Source organism: Euwallacea similis, chromosome 8, assembly GCF_039881205.1.
Source record: "Euwallacea similis isolate ESF13 chromosome 8, ESF131.1, whole genome shotgun sequence".
Taxonomy (NCBI): domain Eukaryota; kingdom Metazoa; phylum Arthropoda; class Insecta; order Coleoptera; family Curculionidae; genus Euwallacea; species Euwallacea similis.
The window spans coordinates 4,985,488-5,009,983 of record NC_089616.1 but is presented as its reverse complement, the minus strand read 5'-3'; the positions used below and the strand labels follow the sequence as shown (position 1 = coordinate 5,009,983).

General features: G+C 37.3%; 2 protein-coding genes across 5 annotated transcripts in view; one reads left to right on the top strand and one right to left on the bottom strand.

Annotated features, from left to right (window-relative positions):
* Positions 1-24,496, bottom strand: part of LOC136410314 (neutral alpha-glucosidase C-like) — a 98,323-nt gene that overhangs the window by 56,207 nt on the left and 17,620 nt on the right. The window lies entirely within an intron of this gene.
* Positions 763-22,635, top strand: msi (musashi). 4 transcript variants are annotated; one of them, XM_066392682.1, is made up of 7 exons: positions 763-1,140; positions 5,731-5,791; positions 15,006-15,084; positions 19,350-19,605; positions 19,720-20,076; positions 20,134-20,390; positions 20,507-22,635. In XM_066392682.1, the coding sequence occupies exons 4-7, from the start codon at positions 19,357-19,359 to the stop codon at positions 20,748-20,750; spliced, it is 1,107 nt and encodes a 368-aa protein (XP_066248779.1). In that variant the 5' UTR covers positions 763-1,140; positions 5,731-5,791; positions 15,006-15,084; positions 19,350-19,356; the 3' UTR covers positions 20,751-22,635. The 4 variants fall into 4 exon arrangements, with proteins under 4 accessions (XP_066248779.1, XP_066248778.1, XP_066248777.1 ...); XM_066392681.1 differs by lacking the exon at positions 15,006-15,084; XM_066392683.1 differs by lacking the exons at positions 763-1,140; positions 5,731-5,791 and adding an exon at positions 11,410-11,677.

Genomic DNA, 24,496 nt, shown 5'->3' with positions numbered 1-24,496 from the left:
TAACATAAACAGTACGTCACAGAAGTATAGTTCATAATTTTGAAATGAGGCTGCCCCAATACTTGCGCACGTGTTTGTCCGTCTTGGGCCTAGTTTCTCAATCGAAACTACTGCTGGTTTAAATTGACCTATAAAGCTCACCCTAAGAGCAGAAAATTTCGGTATAATAATTGTGGCATTTAGACCATTGTTGCGCAATTATTATTGGTTATGCACGATTTTGCGGCAACACCCTTCAGCTGGATTGCAACAACGACTATTATAAATCAGTAACTCAAGGAATTACCTTTCGACTGTTTCCAAAAGTGATTTACTTAACGCTAAACCTGCGTTTCTTCACCTCATTTCGCACAAATCCGCTCTGGACGTGATGCGATTTAACAGGCCATCAAACATGTTTCAATTTCTGCAACAAATGTTGCAGGGCTCCATTGAAGGACAAAAAGTTTTACTGCAATTTTGTACCCTCGACTTTGTTTTATTTTCACACATCATTTTCTTTTGAGGTTAATTCTAAATTAAATTGTTTAGATGCGAGTGAAGCAGGTGACCTCGTCATCGAGGGTCTACTCCGTCTCTGTATGATCCACAGTTTTCAAAACTCTCGTAGGATTTTTTTCGCTTGATTGTTTTCTTTCTTTGGCGGCAAATTGTGGCCTGAAAAACACAAAACCAGTGCGAAATCTCCAGCCCTGCGCCCTGCCGCGCCGCCTCCTGCTGCCCACACGAACCGCCGCCACTTTCTGCCGCCTCCTGCTGCAGCAGGGCTACACACAGATCGTTGCGAGTAGCGTTACGGTTTGCACGTTTTCGGGGCCATCAGCAGGAACCATTCACACCGGTTGCGCCGCCAGCAGTCACGTGTGGCAACGTCGCCGGAAGATTGTTTCTTCGAAAAATCCTTTTATTTTTTTTGTTTTTTGAGTGAGTGAAGAAGATTGTCATTTGTTTGTGTGAGAGCAGGGGCGACAAGTCAGTCGAGGTTATGTGGTCGCAGGACAAAGAGTCGATTCTTCTCACGGTTTGCCCGAGTGGAATTAGTTCGGTTCGCTGTTACAGTTAAAGACGTTGTTGCTTTTGTGGGAAGTCAACGTTATCAGCAGGAAAATATCGGCGGTAAAGTTGCAAGGCGACAAAAAGGTAACATTGGCAATTATCTACCAGAATTCTCAAGATTTTTTCAGTGCCGTTGGTTATCTAGATCTAGATTTAGAAAAACTATATATAATTTACTCTAAAGGCCCTAAAAAAGCAAAATTTCGGCCTGTGATGCTTTTTCGAATGTATAATAACGAAGAACATGCTCCAGCAACATTTCGCACATTTTTGTAGCAGCACAGGTTCTCACAAATATTCTTCAAAATTGTCGTGCAAACTTTTTATTACTGCTATATCGACGCAAAACAACATTTTCTTGTGTCTATTGCCCATTTTGTGCCATTTTTTGGGAACCTATAGAGTCAGCTCAATGGGCTCTAGAAGCCTGCGCAAACAGAGTTAACATATTTGGTTTCTGAGGTATAGCAGTCACTTGATACCTTTTTTTTAATTGGGAGAACCCTCCGGAGAGCTCGTAAAATAAAATATCTCATATTACATTTCCAATAATTTAGTACCTCAATTGAAGTATCCAGGAAGAAAGGAGGTACCTATTTTTTACCACTTCCTAGACTTTGGGTACCGTTATTTCAGGGACCCGTGGAATCAACTCACTGAGTTCTAGAAGCCTGCGTAAACGGGGTCAAAATATTTGGTTTCTGACGTATAAGTGTCTCTTTGATACATTTGTTTATTTTAGAGAGGCCTTCGGAAAAGATACATATATCCCATACTTTGATTACCGCAATGATTGTTGACTTGGTCAACCTGTAGTGCCTTGACTTGCAGTTGACCAAGTCAGTAATCAGGTAGAATAAAGTATTGCTCTCCATAGTTGTTAGACTAATAACTATTACAACTAGGCAATAATCCAGTTCTTCAAGTACGCTTTAACAAGAAATATCCATGATTTGACTACCTACACAGAGGTTTAGGCTCTTCCCGAATTGTCACTTCCTGCCAGACTACACTGACATAAGTTGGAGGAGTTTTCGGATAAATCGTAAGGATCAAGTATCGACAATTGTGTAGAGAATGTAGATATTTCTTCAATTAAGTTATGACGATTTGATATTAACACTTTTAATATTTACTTTAATTCGTTGTGTTAAGTGTTATACGTGTTTATGTGGGAGAATTCATGTTTTCGGCCGGATTTTGGTTAAATCGATTTAGACGAAATAATACCGACAATATACATACTTACAACGAGTTTGTCTATATGAAGTAAAACTGGCCTTCAACCTAAAGTAAACTTTAGACTTCAGGTACCAGCGATCTGAGAGATGTCGTTGTATTGCTATGACCTCGGTTAGCATTAACCCGTCCAATGTCATCAACACGAGTACTTAAGTTCTTCAGTATCAGGAATTATCCCCATGTATCGTTTAGCTCACAAAACTTTAAAGAATAATTACCGAAGGTTAAAGCGAATATTTTAATTATTACAATTTCATAAAACCAATTTATTCAAGTCATCTTAACCCTGCTTCCATTTCATATTTATGTTTTCGCTTGGCTTGTCAAGGTTTCCTGCTGCCTGCGGCAGCTCGTTTTGTTCCCATAAACGAAAGAGAATACGTAGGTCGAAATACATAATTAGTTATTAAAATTGCGCCAGTTCTACAATCAATGTACTCTAAATCTTGTACGAAATGCAATTAAATGTAAATAACTGCTGGAGCTGAAATAATGATTCTCTAATTCGAATTGCAATGGGACATCAATAAATTACGAGAATAATAATTAATTAAAGATTCACTAAGTCTGGACTGTTTGGCATGCAGACAAAAGCTAAATATACGATAAGTTTCATTAGGAATATCTTTGATTATAAAATAACGACGAAAGCCACGATCTTAAGGATATACGTGGGAGCCGGGATCAATATGATTTCTATATAAAAGAACAAAAATTCATTTATGAGTTGTTGGCAATCTGTCTTTCCAAGCATGTCTCTGGAAGTTAGAGAAATTGGATGAGAAGTAGTTTTTAGACTCAGCCCTTGGGGGCGAGTTTGAGATGTGCAAAATGGATTTGAGCTAACTTTGTTGGTGGCAAGTAGTATTTGAATACCTCCCTTGAGATGAGAACTAAAAATTTCTGAAAGGAAGATTCTCGATTGGTATAGTTTGATTGACAATTATAATAATTTCTGAAATAAGATAATAACAAAATCGCTTAAATTGTAACTCAGCAGGAGTTCGCACGTAAATCATCGCCCTATCGAAAAGCGATCGAATTAGCAAAACCGACTCTAAACGAAAATAGTCAAGTACGCTCTATTAATAGCGGACTTTTCCTCAAAATATCCTCACACAATAATTGGCTGTCTGCAGTTTTGAGGAGCCCCAACGTGTTGACGACCAAAAGAAATAAGTGCCAAGCGAAATTTTGTTTCACAGATTCATGTCGAACATTTTTTCTGTCGATTAAATCAAGTGGAAATGCATAGTTTTCTCTCATATTCACGAGATATTGATGATCAAGATTGATCATTCTTCCCGGATCCATCCTTTTTCGTGTCTCTCCATGGGTCTATTGAGACAATTTTCTCCCTCTTCATTAATTTACCCAGGAAAGTTCATCTTCAGGGGGTCCACTTTTTCATTACTACTACCGAACTTTTTGCGGTCTTGAAACTAATTCGAAGTGGACCGAAATCTGTTCCCGTAATGGTCTTTTTTTTATTGACCTCGGTGTTGGCCGCAAATTGGCAATCAATCACTGCATTTTCATGTAAAGCGATCGAATTTTATTGGCAATTTCTGTAGCAGTTTTAGAAAAAGTCAATTGGAAGACATTTGCTTTAATCAAAGACAGGAATGTGAAGAGTAGTGGTTGATATGGGAATGTTGCAAAACAGTCTCCTTATCGCAATCTATTAAAAATGGAAATGAATAGCACTATTGGATTTTTATTGCCAATTCTTTGCATGATAATATGTATCATTGAAGCAGTAATGATTATTGTGATATCAAATAAATGCGTTCATTTTAACAGTTTTTTTCAATAGACTCAAAACCATTCTATACATTTTTTAAAAAATTAGGTCTGTCTGAGACTAATTTGCTGACGACTGTCTCGAATTGCGACAACGTGATTGGTCAGGGGCACACTTTTACGATAACAAATAAGATTTTGATCAACTGGTCTACTAAAATGCCTCATGATTTCCTTTAATGAATTGATTGTCTCAATGCTGTGATATCAAGAGTTTAAAAGAGATTTTGAGCATTTTTTAAATTTGTTGTATTTATCTTAATGATTTTCATCTAAGTTACTCTGACTTTTAAAAAACGTTTTTGAAAGAATTCAATAAGATTTCAATAAGGCATTTGAGTTTTTATTTACATAACCGAATCTCATCCCTTTCTCTACAATGCATTATCATGGCCATAATTTTATACGTCGACAAACCATATTTCTTGGTATACTTAATTATAGGTAGGTGGTTCAAAGCCATGACCAAGAAAAAGGCAACCTTGGGTCACCTTAACCGTTTTTGTATAGGTAGGTATTTGATCTTGATCCGAGGACATCGAATCGAGATTAAATATCTTCGATTAATGGACTTAAACTCATTTTTACTGAGGATTTTTTAATCAAATTGAATGTAAAATTGACGTTTCATGAATTGTTGCTCCACTTTTGATTCAAATTGTTCGTGAATAGTAAATTTGTTTTCTTCACCTCTACTTGACCTCGGGTTAAGCCGTTTTATTGAGCCCTAATTATAATGTTCCTTGGGTACTCCATAGGTTACATTTTCACCATCTGTTTTAGAAACAACAGAATTAATGTGTATCATGATGGTAAAAAGAACAATATACATACATAGTTACATATCGACATATAGAGTTCAAATATGAAAAGCATGACCTCGGCTTTACAATGTTTGGTATCACAGGAATCATGTGTTGATTACCTACGCATGATCAGAAGCTAACTGATTTACTTATTTATTTATCAACATAGCCCCTGCCCACTCTTGCACATTATCTGCTAATTAATACCGTTCGACCTGTATTGGTACATAAACTTATATAGAAGGTATTGAGAGAACTTGGCCATAGGTTTCTGGTGTATAAAATCCGATATTTCTTTCAGATTAAAATGATAAAATGTGACCTTGGTTTTGCAGAGAGGTATATGTGTTTTTTTAATAAATTCCTGATGTTCCGATACAAATAAAGAAAACTTTAACCTTTCCAGTAATTTATAGTGAATTTTATGCAGTTTTAAAACTCCAATTTCGTAAGATCTTATGCCTGAAAATCTAAAAAATTCTCAAGATTCATCTACTCAGTATCTAAAGATTGCTCATTTTCTCAATCATCCTTTCACCATATGGGACTCAGCATTTCATTGAAAATTCCTACCTCATTTTCACGGTAACATACAAGGCGTTATCGGTAACGAATGGCAAACTCAATAATTAAATTAGCCGGTGCAGGTAGCGAGACTCTTATCGGCTGCAGGAAGCTGCAGCAGCATCCAGCAGGAAAATACAACAAACAAGTTAGCAGCATAAGCATGCAGTTTATTTCGTTGCATTTGAAAGCAGAAAATCAATTTTAAGTCTCGGTTTAAATTAGATTTTTCTCATCAGAAAGTTTCTTTGTGTTTCAGGGAACATCAGGAACAGATGATAAATGGCTGTCACAATTTACCCGAACATGAAGCTTGATTGGTGAGTAACTATTGACCATGTTTTGCCCTGGAGCTGATATTATTTTATACTAAACCTAGATTTCCATACATTTTTAGTAATTTGTGAAGGGACTTAAAGACTATAAGAGGGGTTGTAAATATAACCGAATAGTGCAAGCTTATTGAAAGCTAAAACAACACTTTCCTTTACATATGTAACTCTTCGACCGAATTTCTATGGAACAAATAATTATTATTCCACACAGTAAAGACTCATTAACTGTATGTTAACAAACGGAATATAATGTTACTTGCATAATTCACGCGGTCACTACAACTTTAGCTGGTCAGTTTGCACTATTATTCTCTCCCATATTTTAGCATGAAAAAACACCTATTATTAAACCTGTCTATTAACGATCATTTCGTAGGAACTCCTTAAAGCCTGGTTGCATCCCAGAAACTAACCTTCAGTTAAGCTTAAACTGCGATTATGCAACCAGGCGTTAGAGGCCTGTAATTGTCACATTGACCCCATTATCAGTTTAGTTTTGGTATTAAAACTTTTAGGAATTAACAATATTAATTAGTAATAAGTAATTTAGCCTCCTTTAACACCTGATCTTAGGCCTATAGAGGTGCACAATTTAGGGTTATTATATTAAGACTATTATAATTTTTGGTGCTGTTTCATATACATATGTAGTTTCATAATTAGACCATATAGGTTTCATGGTAAAGTGCCGATTTCGCATTAATAAAATCTATTTGGAAGTATTTTTCGATATTAGAATCTGAGGAAATCGGCTTTTTGCTCTGAACTTGATAGGTAATTAGATTTACATGCGTGTAAGGATAGTTTAGATTTTAAAATTGCCACTTATATTACTTTGTACTGGATTTGATCACATATAAGGAAATTGAAACTCTCCAGGCAATATAAAACATTAGTATATGCTGCTTTATAAGTATTCTTTTCGCATTATGACTCTTTTAGACAAAAATTCAAATTTTTCAGTCAAATTATTCATCGTGCATTGTTTTATGGTATTTAACGGGGAAGGCTGTAATTTTTTGGTCCTTGATGTAGTTGGTTTTCAATGGACTCCAAGCGGTTACCACGGAGATGCTAACGCCAGGGACACTCAATTGCAAAAATTTACGGGCATGACCATAATTTTTCAGGAATGAATTTAAAAAGTTTTTTATTGAACTAATCCACGCTACGAAATTTAATGATAGCAAAATTTGATAATTTTCGAATTTTTCAACAAATTGAGGTCATAGATGCTGAGATAACGTAATCGAGGTACCTTTAACGTATGCAAAAGCAACGAATGTTTATAAATATTTTCAAGGATTTAGCAAACTCATCAGCAAAACGTCGACGGGTACAAGGAGGTTTTTGATTTGGTGCGATTAATGAAGTCTGTTCTGGAATTTTAACGAGTTACACAGCTTGTGCTAGCAATACAAGAAAGCGCAGTTCTATATTCAAAGATTTTATTTCCATCCCCCATCTTCACCAGATATTCATATTTCATAAATCTAGGCTCTTTATTCTCAATATAATGAATTCCCGTGATTGATGAGGCACATCGTTTTACCAGAAAATACGTTAGTATTCCTTCTACTCAGTTCATCGCTAGATGGGGCGAGTCTTATTTTAGTAACATTTTTAAATGGAAACTCCCTTTTTTGGGTTTGAGAGACTAATTCGCGGATTCAATCAAGCCTCAAAGACTTTCCGGGATCGTCTAACCATGCAGAAGCCATTTTTCACCCTTCTCGTGGATATGCGACAATAGAGGCGCAAACTGAGGGAGCCGACTCAAATTGTTAAATCAGCTGGAATTTGAGAGATAGAGCGGCTGACGTTAATAAAAAATGACGTGAGTTGTTAAAGAGGAGATCGACATTTTTTTTTCGAGAAGTTACAGCTCAAGTTGTTCCTTTTCGTTCGATGTAACTTTCCAGCCACAGTGCCCTTTATACCACACAATTTTGCAGAGAGTTAAGACATAAAAATTTAACCTTAAAATTAATTGAATATGATAACAACAATAGTGATGAAATATTTCGGCAAAAGCAATGCATTATACGCCCCATTTTGTTCTTAAATCACCTGAAATTCCATCAGTTAACTTAGGCATTAAATGGATTTATAGTTATTTCCGAGTCTAATTAGCACATAGCCGCAATTCCCTGATTTATCCATTAAATTGGAAAACTGAAAACAAACAATGGAGAGATATTTCGCATTGCGACATGGTCTGTCATAAAGTAATTGTTTAGTGAACGTTTTTGGTGGAACCGATGGGTTATTGTCCCGGCTTAAAGTCCATTACCTCCATTTCGGGTTAAAAAGGAATCGGTCATGGGGAACTACACTTCTAGCTGGTAATTGGAGAGTTATATAGGTGAACTCAGGTATAGGATATCAAATATTATGTGAAATGATGTTTGTGTTATGTGAAATTCAAATCTAGATGCTCACTTTTTCATGAAAATAGATTAATTTTGCCGGAAAGTAGCATTTTCATTTTTGTAGTGTGTGAGTTTCCAGAGATTTAGTTCCATTATGGACCTGCGCTTTGGCAAAATCGCTCTATACATATTATATGTATACGTTTGTAACAGAACTACGTTTCCTTCGATTTCATTGCTCTGTCAGCAAGAGTTGAGACGACTTTACGGTATCTGGCCTTGTTACGGTCCTGTAAACTGTCAAATTGTTCCACAAATTTCATACTTTGCTGCTTGTCATATATCTTAATTCAGGCTTTCCAGTAATGTAAATCAGAGTGATGATATCCGTATAGTTGTAGAGCTACAATTTCTTAGAATTTCCTTTGCTGACTCATATTGTGGTGGCTACATTTGTATCTGGCTCTGAAACGGTTCTGTAACTTGCCAAATCGCGCTATAAATCTCATAGTTTGTGGAGTAAGTTTCGAGCTTTCCAATAATGTAGATCAGCGCGAGGCGGTTCACCTAATCTTTCAGTCACAATTCTTGATGTTCATTGGGCAGTCAGAAAAAATGAACCAAATTTGAAAAATTGTAAGTTCAAAATGTTGGAATCTATAATGTTTTTTTGAGAATATTCCCATATAAGCCAAATAACATGACAAAAATAAGATAAACGGCAAGAAAGAGCCAAAAAAGAAAATATAATTTATATAAATTCTTCCTCATCCATTAGACGTGGCGACAAGTTATAGGAACCGCTTCCCAAGACTTAGCTGCAGTCCTTAACTTGGGAACGAACTCGCCCGGTGGCGCTACGGTCGAACACAAAGCAAATAGCCGTTATAAAACACGGTCAATTGCTGCAAACTTTCCACGTCATGAATTCGTAATTTGGAAAATAGGAATTTTCATAAAACCACGTCGCACCTGCTCGTAATATAGTGAGCATTAGAATAATACCGATAAAAGCTTTTGAAGCTTAAAATATAGATTTAAGTTTTTGTGGATTTTAACCCGAAATAGGGATGTAAGTAAGTAATGTGTGATGTAACTAGTAATGGGTTAAATTCGGAATTTAGAGTATATGTACAATTCAGTTTTAGCCAATCTTTTTGCTAGCTAAATGATTCTTAAGGTTCCGATAAGGGCAAATGACTCACGTCCGCTCTCCTAGGAGAGCAAAACCTCATCGGTACCCACTGTTCTTTGTGTATCTGGTACCTGCCCTGGCTCAAGGCTGTTCTGATGGGTACTATAACAAACACTTTACCTATCATAAAAGAAGAATCACCAAAAGATCTTAGACCCCTGCAGGGTTGTGTTCAATTTTATCCCTTGGAACTGTGAATCATCCGGCAAAACTGGTTGGGATTTCGTTAATTTTAAGAAACAGAATTTGCATTTAAACTGACAAAATTATCCAGTATGTTGCCTCATGATTTGCACGCATTATTGCAGGAACCCATCAGGGCATTGCATCTATAGTCACGATTGTGGCGAAGTTGAAGGTCAATACCAGCGACTCCCACTTTGCCCTGCTCGAAGCAGGAAAATCGGTTTAGAACTTATTCGCCCATGTTGGTTATTCACAGCTGTTTCCTGTTTATTGAGCCTCATTTTCTGTTTTATTAATTTTTCGATATTTACTCATTTTCTCGTTTATTAGTCTTGTAGTTTTGTTGGTGCCTGCAATCCTAAAAAGCTTTTTAAAACGGCCTCCGCTGGTAAACTTGAATTTAAATAAGTGTTTAAAATGAATTATCTACTCCTATTTACCGAAACAGATGGGCAATAAATATCGTATGAGAGAAGCGCCAGACATCCGCTTTTCTGTTAGATTAATAGAGATGGTTGGCACCTCGGTTGGCACCTTGTTTTCTTGTTTTCCATAAATAAAATGGCTGAAAACTTCCTTTTATGCGCAACAAAGTGCGATTTTTTCACGTATGTTATAAGGAGCGTAAACTGGCAAACACTTTCTTAAAGTGGATTATCCATCACACGTTTCCAGTATTCTGGAAAAGCGCTTTACGTATAGAGCTTGCATCATGCGGAAACCTCGATGAAAACTCACTTTTGAGGACTCGAAAAGCTAAAGGCATTAAGAGCTTAAAAATTATGTTCAAAATTCTGAAAGAGAAAATCTAAGGGGGGAACAAACTTTAGAAAACATTCAGTTATGGTTTCCTTTACTTTATTAATTTGGAAGTGATTCAGGAAACCTTTGGAAAACATTCTTAGAAATGACCATCCATCGCGTGACATCAGCTGATGTCGTGACTGACGTCGCGACGGCACCAATGCCGCAGTGCCATCCCCGGCAAACACGGTTCAGATTTGTGTACCGGCATCCGGTAAGCGTGCCAACTCGCCAAATTTACGACTCCCCTGGAAATAGTTATGGAAACGCCGCTTTATTGCCTGCCATGATATGTTTTTAGCTTCTAGAGGGATGAACAAAAAATTACGTGAAATAGGGGCTGGGGTGCGCTGCACGATAGTCCCTTGTCCTTGAGCTTGTATTTATAAACAGATTATTAAGTTAAGGCATTTGGTTTTTCAGGCAAAAGTTGTTATTATCCGGGTATATAAGGTTTAAATGATCTTGAAACTATTTTCCCAAAAGTGGAATGAAGCAGTTCCCTGGATAACAATCCGTCTTTTCAAATTTTCGGAAACTTCGCCAATAAGTTTTCTAAGAGGATGGGGAAACTCTGACTAGGAAGAGACAAAATGCTCCTTGAAAATTTTTTTGCTGGTTTTTGAATAATTCCAACCTCAACTTGAAAATGGTGGAAAATCATTTTACAGTATTTAGGATGCCAAAACAAGAATTTTTCAAACACAAACGCCCTGTGTTTTGTGCGATTTTAGAAATTTGCAGCTCATTAAGGTTAATTTACCTATGGCAAAAATACTGAAAAACGGGGAATTTTGGCTTTATTTTGTGACAATTCTTAGCATGACTTGGGCACTTAACAGAGCAAGATTATGAATTATCATTAGCTTTTTACCAAACTATTTTCGCTCAACCTCTACCACGAAAGCCCCACTTTTTCGCTGCTTTTTCTCAAATTTTTTTGGGTCTTAACCGCGTGTCCCACCATTGCCATGGGTTTTAAAACTGAGTCGAATTAGTCACGATCCGTGCGATTCTTCGCAGGCAGCGGAGCATGTGGTGGGTCGGGACAAAACAGCCGGCGACGGCCGCCTGCCCGCCGCTGCGGCCGGCAACGTGCAGCTGCCTCGAACGAACTCCCGAAGCCGGTTCAAAATCAGTCTCAACGAGGGTCTCGGAGGGTGAATGTGTAGGCGCACGTGATCGCTCTTTCAACCCGATTTAACTCGAATTAACCGATCGAAAAATAATGCTGTTCGAAAACCCGCCGGCCGCCGCCACCAAGATATTCCCGTACGCCATACCTCCCCCAGTTCTGCCGCCCCCCATGGTCGGGTAAGTTCAATCGCACCCAATATTATTTGTCCGTATCGTCAACCCAACTAAATGCAGTTTATTATCGGGCATGTTTGATTTGTAACTTGTAACCAGCCGATTAGTTGCTGCCGCTATTGTTCTTGTTGTACTTAAATTAGGCCTTTTAAAATGCAAATACAATAGTCCCAACCACCGAAAAGAAATACAAGAAACACTCTTTCTCTTGCTGATATAAGTACATGACGGATTTTGTCTCGTGTTAGCTTGGGTTGTAGACAAAGACGGGGATTAGTGGCTTGTGTGGTTTTCCTGCTGCTGCTGCTGCTGCGAACCAATCGGAAAGAGTGGTTTGGCACTACGTTCAATTCTCGTCTTGTTTTTGTTTGTTTGCCGTAAACAAAGAGGTAACTAACCGTTAGCGGGAGCAGGAATCATCTACCTGGTCTAGTCATCGTTACATTACCCAAATTCGTAATATATAATTATTGTTGTTTGACAAAACATTTAGTACTTGTTAGTAGCGGTTGTTTAACGTGGGAGCAGGATTCTATTGTAACAAGTTTTTGAACTTAACTATCAATAGTAAATAAAAAGTATTTTTGAGTCTGTATAACGGTTCTATTTTTAATTTTGACCACCCGGTATTTCTAATTTTTAAACATTCGAAAATTCACCTTCAGTTTAACATCAATATGGAACTTGCCGAGAGCTAACAATAACACAAAGTAAATAGAAATTTCTTATTATCTTCACAAACTCATCAGAAACATACGAGTTCCACCGTCTTTAGCCGCGATAATTCGGTTTCGTTTAACTTTAACTTCCGAGTGACTTAACAAATAAGCTTTTAATTTCTCCTAGAAGGTCCGTACATTCAGTGAAACCAAGAACAGTGTGATAAAGTGCGCTCAGCTTGCAAATCCGTATGGCAAAGTCGCTTTATTGACCACGGCAAGAAAATTTTCCGATCTATAACATATGAATTGTACAAAAATCTCGGTTATTTTCCAGTTTCCGGTGCTCCAGTTTGTTTGATTACTACTTCATCTTCCCTTTGTTTCTTTTGTGTCTGCAAAGGCAGGAGCCGTCTTGGCGTGCCAACAAGATCCCCTTTTCTCCCGTCTGCCAGTGGTGTAGTTCAGCAGTGTTTCTGGCGTAAAATCATATTCCACACACATCACCTTCTTAATTATTATTGCTGAAGCTGTCCCCGTTGCTCGAGTTTATGTTAAGCAAATGTTTGTTTTCTAGCGACAATATTTATACAATTTGCAAACAAGTTTCCGCGCAAGGGAAACCTTCCAAAACTCAATTTTCCGATAAAAATAAGGCAGCCTTAGTAATGAACTTCACAATAATCCTATTATTACCTCCTCAGTTGTAACGAACAGGGGAAATTCGATATTCACCTGGAAGCGAATACTTAAAAATGCAGTATATAGTATTATTTACTTATGAATTTGTACAGTGTCCATATTGCCTTAGAGAAATCTACTTTTAGTGTATAGTATTAGAATAGAGCGTAGGCTTTAGAGGTAACACATTAATCGTCGTTTTTACCATTAAATGTGGGTCTTTAGCACAATTTCCATAGTTCTAAATTACGTAGGCATATCTGTATGTACTATTATATTTTAGTGTTTAGTAGTCCTTTAGTGTACCAGTAAATGTGATCTATATTGTTCAGCTCAATGATGAACTGAAAAATTTCCTTTTACATTTTCCACAAGTAAATATTCAGGTTTTGATTAAAGTTCTTCTGAAGCTTTGAAAATTCCACTAAATCCCAACAGCAATCCCTGGGATTCAGTCAAAAATTTTCAATCTTATCTCTATTAACCTCTCCAGAATATTTCAAACCTCTTTGGATTTCTCGATTTTTCTTAATATCGAATTGGATTTCCTAAGCAATTACTACATTACTATTACACGTTACACTATTTGGGGTTTTCGAAGGTGGTGGACCTCAAAAGATGCTTCAAAACCCCAATAAACATACTAAGATTAAAGAACACATGAAAAATGCACATAAGATGCAGAAACTGTTAAGAAGCTCAAAGCATCCTTCTTAAAATCCAAAATTCTAAAAGGTCAACAGGGAACCTTTACAAAGGATTCAAAGATCTCAAGAAAATTTTCCCATGCAGAACTAAATTTTTTTTGAGATTTAGAAATCAATTGATTTTTAGACTTCTTGAAAAATCCCATGGACTGCCCCAAAGCTCTTCTTTAAAAACTCTAAAAATCCAAAGTCAGTTTCGACTTCCTCGGAGTTCCCTCAATGAGAAAAGGCGAAAATTCTTGGAGGTTTTGAATTCTGGCAGCGTACATAGATCTTTGAAAATCCTATGAAGACCACAAAAAAGCTTTTGAAGTCTTAAAATACTCACAAAGAGTTCCATGATATCTCAGGGCTGACAGTGGCTCCACGTAGAAAATAAAAATTATTGGAATTTTCAGAATTACGCAATTTTTAAGATTCTTTCCGCCATATTCAATTTTAGGGAAGAACAAAATGGCAGATGTAAGGTTAGAAATTGTATAGCTGCAAATTATGTTTTCTCAACTTCTCAAATTTGTAAAAAAATTACCCTTGAAGCTATAAACAATTTTAGTTGAAAAGCTTAAAGAGTTGTAAGAATACGTTACCATTTGGATTTTTTTTTTAAACTCACAAAATTACGGATTCCGAAGTGGAATTGTATAGCTGTTACAGCGACGATATCTGCACTTTTCAAATATGCCATAGGAACCTTAGTACTATCCAAAGCTTGAAAAGATGTCATGTTATACCTGAATATCTGCCTGTGATGATTTGCTCCAAAGGAAATTTTTGAAATTCTCATCATTTGATAAAAATTAGATAAAGTTTGACGGATAATAGAAAACATTTCTGGAAAACAATGTCTTTATGTAATTATGTTTGTCTGTGAATTTGTGAGTTTTTCCTTGAATATTTTGTTTGAAAAAAAATTATTTCTATACAAAAGTTGTAAATGAGAATCTCCGCATTTCATCCAAGTCAAAAGGAAACACCCACAAATTTGTTACTGTTAAAATCTCTTTAGTTCTTTTAATCTATACAAATTTGTAGGAGCATTTCAGTATTAGTTAGATGTGTATAATTATATTGTATTAAGGGCCCTATCGGCCTTTCTATCAATAGCCCAATAATCCCTAAGTTAAGTGTTAACCCTAGATTAACTTTCCAATACAAAATCACCTATAGAACTACCTACTACGTGCATCACTAAACTCAGACTAGATTCGCCTTGTTCGTAGATTGTTGCACGTTTCGGGGGGTACTGATGAACAATCAAACTGATGATTTTATTTTTGGTTTAAGTTTCACAGAGACCCTCATGAAGAAGAGAGAGAGGAGGTTCGAAGGCGACCTGCAAGAAGAGGAAGGGAGGGAGACGAAGGTAAACTTTGAGGATAGACAAAACCATAGAATTAGATGAGGATTAAGTTTATTTAGGTCATATTATATTTTGTGCATAAATGTTAGTTTGTTAGCTTAGAAAAAGGTGATACATTTTCTAGGGGTGATAATTTTATACCCCCGAACCGGTTTAAAGATCGCAGACTCGTTATATTACACCCCATAGCCCATTAAAGTCCGACGAGTATTCCGGGTCGTCTCACGGTCCTTTTTGGAGTATTGATTTCCCGGCTCCGTCTGCGGCTCTAAAGATACCCCAGGGAAATTATTTGATTTCTTCCAATAACGAAACCGAATGTTTTGTCCTGGTTTTGCATACCGATAATACTAGTTAGAGTTAAACTAAAGCTCAGTTTTCCACTCTATAATTATTAAACACGAGTTTACTAAAAATGGGTTTAATGCATGCAAAACGTAGCCAAAACTATTTCAAAATAAAGCAGTCCCCTTTATATCGATAAAAAATTGATAAAACTCTGAAATAACTACATATCAAAGTGCCAACATGGTCAGATGTATGAGTGGCTGCCTGACACCGTGTGTTGAGAATTCACAGAAATGTCGCCAAGAGCATTACTTTCTTTTGAGCAATAAATCATAATTGTTTCATCTAGGGAATGGATCCTTGGGAATGTCGTCAAAATGACCTATCAAAATAGCTTGGGCGTACTATACAAAATGGACAAATATTCGTCGTTTTGATATCATTCCTGGGAAACATTCTCTGTTCCATATTTATTAAGCATGAATATTCGTAAAATCCCAAATGGTGACAACTAAAACCATAAGTAGTAGATTTCTATATAATTCTGACAGAGAAGTTTGAAAGTTTAAAACCGCAATCTACTGACTTTCCTTTTGGAAAGAATAAATTTCTACTTTTTGTATTGTAAGAGCAGTACTCAAAAAGACTCTCAGAGTTCTACATATTTGAGAATTTAAGAATATACTCCTTCAAGGTTTTTTTATTTTGAATTTACTGACTAAATTTTCATTTTTTTTACTGAAACTAAAATTATCTTTAACTTAATAATTTGAATATGCTCTAAAAGTGTGCAGCTCATAGCAATAAATCTTATAGTTTGTTTGTAATTTCTACTATTGTTCTTTCCAAGCTTTCCAATGCTGAATCGTAAATCTACTGATTTTTCTTTGGGAAAAAATATTATTTTAATTTTCCCAAAACCGAACTTTGCTCGTAACTATCTCGCACAGAAAATGTCGCCCTTCTAAACACATGCAGCTAAGGCATTGTTGTATTGTATTGTAGCCCTTATTTCGGATCCAACCCCTGAGCTATTGTCATGTAGAATCGATCCCTTTCCACCACCGAATCGTGGGGAGGAAGTAACGATTTTTGTCTCTATTATTATTGCCAGAAGAGCTTGAAATTATTCCAAGGATAATAGAAACATGCATACTACCACGAAATTCCAACTAACCTACTTTGGCATAGAATAAATTCTATGGAATAGAATCACGCGAAGCTGCAGCTGTAAAGCTCCCTCTGGCGGCGAGTGATAAAGTGGAAATCTACCTGGGGGGTTGTATGGTAGAGGGCGCGAGTGAGGGCTCAGTATTGACCCGAGGGAGGGAGCGACGTCGAAACAACAATGGCCCTTTAGAGGACAAACCGAGGTTTTTTGGTTAGGTTCAAAGAATACACTCAAATTACTCGTTTGTCTATGAGCTAACTTTATTCTACTGCTACTAACTAATTTACACTGAAAGCCGGTTTAGGGGTTTGAGGAGGGAGGGTGCTGGGTGCAGAGTATTCTATGTGTGTATAATACGAGGCACAATCGATTACATAGTATTAATGTATGGTACAGTAAGTCGACCCATCAAAGCTACTCTAAAAGTTAACAGTTAATGTCTACAGAAGCAAATTTTCCTGTGGGCAGTTTCAATCCTCGATTGGGGCACTTTCGGGGCACTGGTCAAAGCTGAGGGGCCGCAGCTCTGGTCATGTCCCGCAGCAGCAGTAACTGGAAATAGTACTGCTGTGACAGGACAATATCAGAGCCAAGGGCGCAAAATTCGGCAAAATGGTGGCAGGACAGAGCAAGGGGGTTGCGACGGTTTAGGCGCGTCGCGACGCGATCTCTACGACGACTGAGAGGCGTCGAGGACACTGCGCGTTCCACCCCGAAAAGCGCTCAATCGCCTCCATGGCAACGGGTGCGACCACCTTGTTGCCGATTTTCATCCGTTTTACTCAGTTTTCGCCCTCCAAAAACAACAAAACTAAAGAAAAAATTGAAGAAAACTTTTCAAATTTTGGAAAACACAACGTTAAACATTGAGATGAACAAAACACAAATTACTTCGTTATAAATGAACGAAATCGAGTTTATAGAAGCGCCAAATCTGCAGCTGAAACTAATGGATATTCTGGATATAACATTTCTCCTTATATTTGGCAACGTGGGGATGGAGGGAAAGAGCCGCGCCCCATATCACTAATGCATGTGCACGTGTTTCGCGCGCCTCCACCAGGGGGAGAATATTGATCTCCCCTTTTCCGATGACCGGATGGAGGAATTACTCCGTCAACTCGTCCTACCTGAACCGGACAAGATGGACAGGATTTTGCCCCATTTTTGATGACCATTGGATGCAAGAGGAGGCCAATAAAGACGCCAGGGGGCGCTAGAACCTGTTGAACTAAAGTTTTCGGTTTAGCAGGAAAATCAGTTTTTATTACAGTGTGTTCAAAATGAAGATGAACGTCTCAATTTAATTATGAACTATACACACAAACCATTAAAGAGCTACCTTCCCTTCTGTGTTGGATATTTTGCCCTAGGTCCGTCACTGGCTGACTGAAGATTGGAGGATTTTACAGGTTCCCTATGATTTTAGATTTTAATTCAAGTAAAAACAGTGAAGAAAGAACCTTAACCAAAATTTCTCACAAATTTCTAGTAAGACAAATTCGATTAGAAAAAAGAAAAAGAGGATTTCCCAAGAAAAGCCGAGTCAAGATTCTTAGACGCAATTTTTTCAAAAATCTTCGGAAAATTTTGGCAATACCGTTGACACAGGTAACGTTCTATTGTCATCCGCCATATTAGCTTGCGCTTAGTGATTTTATAGGCGGACGTCACATCAAGGCTTACTGCAAGTCGGCCAGTATTATCGAACTTCCTAATTTCTCTCTGATTATCATTGACGTTTAATTGACATTTGATAAATTCGTAAATTTTTTCGAAAATGCAGGTGGAACTGGCTGCTGGCAGGAAAAAAACCATAAATTGTCATGATTTCGCGCTTGAGCAATGATTCAGTTTAGGGTAGGGCCCTTTGTACCTGTTCCGTTTCAGCAGGAAATTAGCGTTTTTATGATCCACAATAAGGTGATTAGTTTGTTTTATCTACATTTTGTTGCTTGATGCAATGTTCAGTGATATTAATTGTGAAAATAAGGTTTTTTCTTCAGTTTTTATAGATTTCTCCTGTTTTAGAAATAATTTCGTGATACTCCATGCATTGGCAGTATTAAAACCTCCACACTCCCAACTTAATTAGAGCCATATAGTATTTATAGGGCTCTAAATCATCCGAATGTCAGGGTCCTAAAGGGGGCCCGCGCTATCAAAATTTTAATGAAATCCCGCCGATATTGGAATACGTGAACGGTTTCCTTAATAATGACCATCTTTATTAAGAGCATTCACTATTGCATCTTCGAATTGGGAGAGTTATAAAATTGAGTTTAGCGTTCAATTAAGAGCAACAAAAACAAGATCAGTTAAGTGAAAAAACTCGACTTAAAAAAACACGCTGTATATATTCATTAGGAATGTCACCTGGCATAGTGCATTATTTCTAACAGAATATTTCATAAATAACTAAAAGAGAAGACGTCCATTTTTGTTAAATAGAGAATTAAATTAGCAGTTAACCTATTTAGGACTGATCAATATCAGACCTACATAGCTTATTTATTATTACCAGATAAATGATCGAAAACACATCCATATTCGGGCAACTCGTAAAGCCCAATTTGATCCACTTACAATTTTCTTTTAATTATCAATTTTTTCATCCAATAAATTTGATTAAAATAGGAACAAGGAAACTGCTGGGGGAACGAGAAATAAAGTCATCCATAAAAGCAGGAGCTCGCTTTTTTTGGCAAAATAAGACGACAAAACAAATTGCCCAATTTTCCATTAAAACTTATCACAAAAGAACTTTCAATCGGTTTTCATTGTAACTAACTTTGAACTCCTCTTTCAGCGCAACCATGGGCGAAACCAACGGTCTCCTGGAGAGCCACCACCATGAATTGGTAACACTCAATGGATCCCATTCCGGATCCAGCGGTAGAAGCACACCCATTGGTCAAAATGGGGCAAGTGGAGGGGATCCAGCTCCAGGCAAGCTTTTTGTGGGAGGTCTCAGTTGGCAAACTTCCAGCGAGAAGCTTAAAGAGTATTTTGGCATGTTTGGCAACGTCACTGATGTACTTATTATGAAGGATCCAGTAACACAGGTGTGTGAAAATGAGAGTTCTTTCATATGTTGAGGGCCATGACATTCTTTATTCTTTAGTAACTGACACGATTTTTTGTAACAAAATAAAATTTTCACGGGTTTAAATTTCCAGAGAAGCCGTGGATTTGGCTTCATTACGTTCTCCGAACCAGCCAGCGTGGACAAAGTTCTCAAAGTACCCATTCATACCTTAGACGGCAAAAAAATCGACCCCAAACACGCCACCCCCAAAAACAGACCGAAACAGCCCAACAAGACCAAAAAGATCTTTGTCGGAGGGGTCAGTCAGGATACTTCAGCCGACGAAGTAAAAGCGTACTTCAGCCAATTTGGTAAAGTTGAAGAAGCAGTCATGTTGATGGATCAACAAACAAAGAGACACCGAGGCTTCGGTTTTGTCACCTTCGAAAACGAGGACGTAGTCGATAGAGTGTGTGAAATTCACTTTCACACCATCAAGAATAAGAAGGTTGTATTCAATAATTCCTATAACAATCTATAATATTCTCATATAACAATGGTTCAGGTGGAGTGCAAGAAAGCTCAACCCAAAGAAGCTGTGCAAGCCAGTGCGCAGCTCCTCGGCAAAAGACTGATGCTCAGCGGATTGGGGGTGAGATTACCGGCCCCTGTCGCTGGGGCTGTAGCTGCTGTTAACCCTCTAGCTGTGCAGCCATTAGCGCATGTGCAAGCGGCTGCAGCTGCGGCGGCTGCTGCGCAAGCTCAATCAGCTGCTGTAGCTGGGTATGGGAAGTTATTATATCCACATTTGGCGGGTTATAGGTAAGAAATTTTTCATTGTGCATGCAAACATTCTTAATGAGATTAGTTGATATGATTTTAATCAGAAGAGCTTAGCAGATTTTTCAAAAAATGTTTCACTATTTTTACTTTTCCAGATATTCACCATATCCCATTCCTGCAATGACAACAGGAGCAGCGGCGGCGGCAGCAGCAGCCGCAGGCAATCCAGGAAATCCCGCAGGAGCTCAAGGGGGCGGTCCGGCTTCCGCCGCCACATTGACGGCAGGGCCTCAAGTGACCGCCAGCCCTTATCAGGGCTACAACTTGACAAACGTGGACATGTCTAGTTTCCAAGGCGTGGATTGGGGTGCGATGTACGGCGTGGGCATGTATGTTTAAGCTCGCCATAAAACTCGCGGTTTTGCTCACAATAACTATTTTAAACGGAACCTTTTTACGAAAAAAGACCTGTGTTCCTAAACATGTTGGCAAATTGGACGTTTTAGGGACGGTCGAACGCGTCAAAAAGACGCCGAACTGTGCCTACTGTTAGTCTTATTTAAGCGGTATTTTTAGGCCAACTTTTACTCTCATTAGTTTTTCGCTAGGTTAGGAAACGAGGATTCTCATTTTGCGATGATGCTGAAGTGAGCCGAAAATGTTATTGCTCATATCTATGGCATTAAGCAATAACTCGCAATAATCAGTATTAATTCCAATCCTCTCATCTCAGACTCTGTTATTCCTTTTGACATGGCAATAATGGTTCAGAATTAAGGTTGTGGTACTTGGCTAAGTACTTATTACTCATGACTGATACGTGGCAGTACCCTTTTAATGATATTAACTTATTCGTTTTTTGGAGATCTCATCGGTTTAAGTTCTTAGATTGTAAAACCTTTATTTACATTAATCCTAACCTTTGAAATTCCAGTTCACCCGCATATCGATAAACCGCAATAAGTACTTAAAAAAAAAGTAAGTAGTTAGTATTACATGCAGCAGCATTCCATAAAAGACATTAAGCATTAGCGTTTTTGTAAATAAAGAGTTACGTACTGATACTAAATATATTGATAACTTAGCTGCGGACTAACTTTTTTCATACTGCAGCTGAATTGGTTGTTTATGTACCGTTGTCAATTTCGTAAGTAAAATGTGGTTTTAGGGCGGAGCAGGATTTTGTCAGAATCGGCAGCAAAAGTGTAAATTTCGGACGCAGCTGCACGAAACAACTGACTGCTTGCCTATTCACCCCAATATAAAAATCTTGCCAACTGCGTTCCCGACTGCAAATTGCTGAGAAATTATTGGTGTAACTTTACATATACTACACTCTACTTAAAAATCTTAAAGTCTATTGAAAATCTTAAATCTCAATATACGTTTCACCATGATTTGCCTATAACTAAAAGTGGGATCTAAATTTTTTTCATTAACAACTGACAAAATCCCACTCAACACTGCCTCAATTCCCACTCAAAACATGCGCTCCTTTCAAAGCGCGTATGAAAACCACAACTTGCTCCTAAAACCTGATATTTTTAGCCACCCCTAAGTATTATTATCTAGGCGTAACTACTTAATATGTAAGCAAAGAGCAACTACTCGGTGATATATGAGCATATTTCGTTGTTAACATTAATTATTGTGATTTGCGGACCAAGGAGTCGCGAGCCGCAGTTCTAGGCTGCGGCGCATAGGAACTAAGAGCAATTAGATGTTTTAATGTATTTTGAGTGTCAAAAGACATATTGCTCCTAGAGTCTTTTGCTCATAAGGTATTTTAACTCATGCGTTAAGGGCAACTTAATCGGTAAGTCATTTTTTGAGCTGTGTGAACGGTAGTTACTTTGTGTCTTGGTTCAGCTTCTTTAGTCTCATTCCACGAGATTTTTGGGTCACAGTGCCAAATATTTATTTCATTTGAACAAGTACAGTCGCAGAAAAAAGCAATAATGTTGTGAACGCAGATCGAACCCCTATTTTTGTACGTTTCTTTGAATCATTTGTAAATATTTTTTTTTGGGGGCGAGGAGGGGGGTAGCCGACATTGAACATTGAGAAGGTACTATATTATCCAAGCTATTGAACTAACTTGTTACTTAGTTTAGACGTTTGGCGTACATATAACTTAAATATTACTGTAGGAATACGAGTAATGTGTAAGTTTCCTAGTTACTTAGCGTAGTCTGTAATTCCATGTGTAGTTTAGCGCGTCTTTGATGTCGCAGATGCACTTGTAGTTGAGCAGTTTCGAATAAAGTAGTTTCATAAAGTAGAACTTCTGCTTGTTCAACCCCTATTAATACGCTTTTTTTTCGGATTTTTCCTAACGATATCTTCCTTAGTAGAATGTTCTTAACCAAAATCTAGCTGTGACACAGTAATATTGATTTTTACTTATTTCCACACCGAATTTGTGTTCTACTAAACGTTGTGTGTTTCTTAGCAGGGTGCCCACCAGTAAGTATTTACCACCACAAACTAACCCTCTCATATCGAGTGGTAATTTAGGTGTTTGGAGGGATTTTGGGGTAATATCTGTGTATATGTGTACATACTGGGAAGAGTGTTTCTTGCTGATTGATAGGCAAAATTTGACTTTTTGATGTGTATAGAATTTTCTCGAATTTTTCTGGAAAAAAAATTAAAGGAAAATGGATTCCATGCTGAGGGGTTTCTTTTTATCGAAATGAGTGACAGGTACGTCAAAACTGATAACGACATCCGCTACTCTGAAAAAACTTTTCTGAACGTGAGTATCATGTCGATTGGACTGTCTTTGATAATAAGGAAAATTGAATTTTCTCGAACTCAGTAATAGATATGTCAAAATTAGCAATGCTATTCGCTTTTTTGAGCAACATAGCTGAAAATGCATACCATATATATGGGCGAATTTTTACGTGCTTATTACTTAGTTCGAAAAAAAAAGAATGCCGTCATCAATTTTCTCACTCAATTAAAAAAACGTCTAACTTATTTTCAAAGTTAATCCCCTCGAGATGGTCCAAAAAATTCCTAAATAACCCTCCACTCATCATCAATATCGCACCACACATTACTACTAAACAGGGTTCACCACCTTCTTGAATACAGCAAATTGCAACAACAACAGGAAGTAGGTAAGGTAGGTATGTCAGCAAGGAGCACCACCAAAAAACAGCAAAACAAATCGGGTTGAATAAATTGAAAACTAACAAATGTGATGTATAAACTCGACAATACACAATATCATCGACTTATATTCCATTGAAGGCTTGTGTACTAGTTACTAATAAAAAGTATCATATTTTTACTTATAATAGAATCTGTGTTTTCTGGCCTGCAATAAATGTGTTCGTTTCGTAGAAAGATACTATTTAGACAATGAAAGAGCATCGTTTTTAACAAATATACTAGTAGTTGTAGGCGTGTAGGTACTATCTCTATTTGAAATATAGTGCCTACTTAGATTGTGTGTCTTAGTACCTCCATATCTCACGAGTAGGAGTAGGAATGTTTGATTAAGCAATCGGATAGACTTGATTGATAATAAAGCCTTATTGTCTTCCTTACACACACCAAAGAGGTGATAATATAATACAAATAATAGGAGATATTGTAGTTGCATTTCTGGTCAGTGGATATAGTTTTAGTTCTTTCTATAGTAGATGATTAGTGATACCGAAACCTAATCTAAATCTGCTGTGATCCTCTTGACTACGATTATCACTGAAGGAATTTCACTAGAAAGGTCTCAGATTTACGGACCAATATTCAAAATTGCGTATAAGTACAAGCATTTTATTTATTTTTCACGTATGTGTAAATATATCATTAGTCGACTGTAATATTATATCTACAATATGGAAATGATTGTGATGTACAAATTTACCAGTATAAGTAGCCTTGTCGGAGATAAATAAACTAAATATACTATTGAATGGTATTATTATTATTAAAATTCGGAAAATCTTGTTTTAGTGGAATTTGATAAGATTTGACAGCACCACGCTGAGCAATTAATTGGATTTTGACACATAAATGCAAAGTTGCAAATTTTAGATATAGAAAAATGCTCTGTTAAAGTGAGTGGCGTAGGTTCTTTATTTGAGCGCTGTATAGAATTTTTCGAAAAAAGCCACGAATTCAAAACAATT

Coding starts and splice junctions, on each gene's coding strand:
- msi (XM_066392680.1), top strand. CDS start 11,592: ATGCTGTTCGAAAACCCGCCGGCCGCCGCCACCAAGATATTCCCGTAC. Junction 11,678..19,349: donor CTGCCGCCCCCCATGGTCGG/GTAAGTTCAATC, acceptor CTCCTCTTTCAG/CGCAACCATGGGCGAAACCA. Junction 19,606..19,719: donor TGAAGGATCCAGTAACACAG/GTGTGTGAAAAT, acceptor TTAAATTTCCAG/AGAAGCCGTGGATTTGGCTT.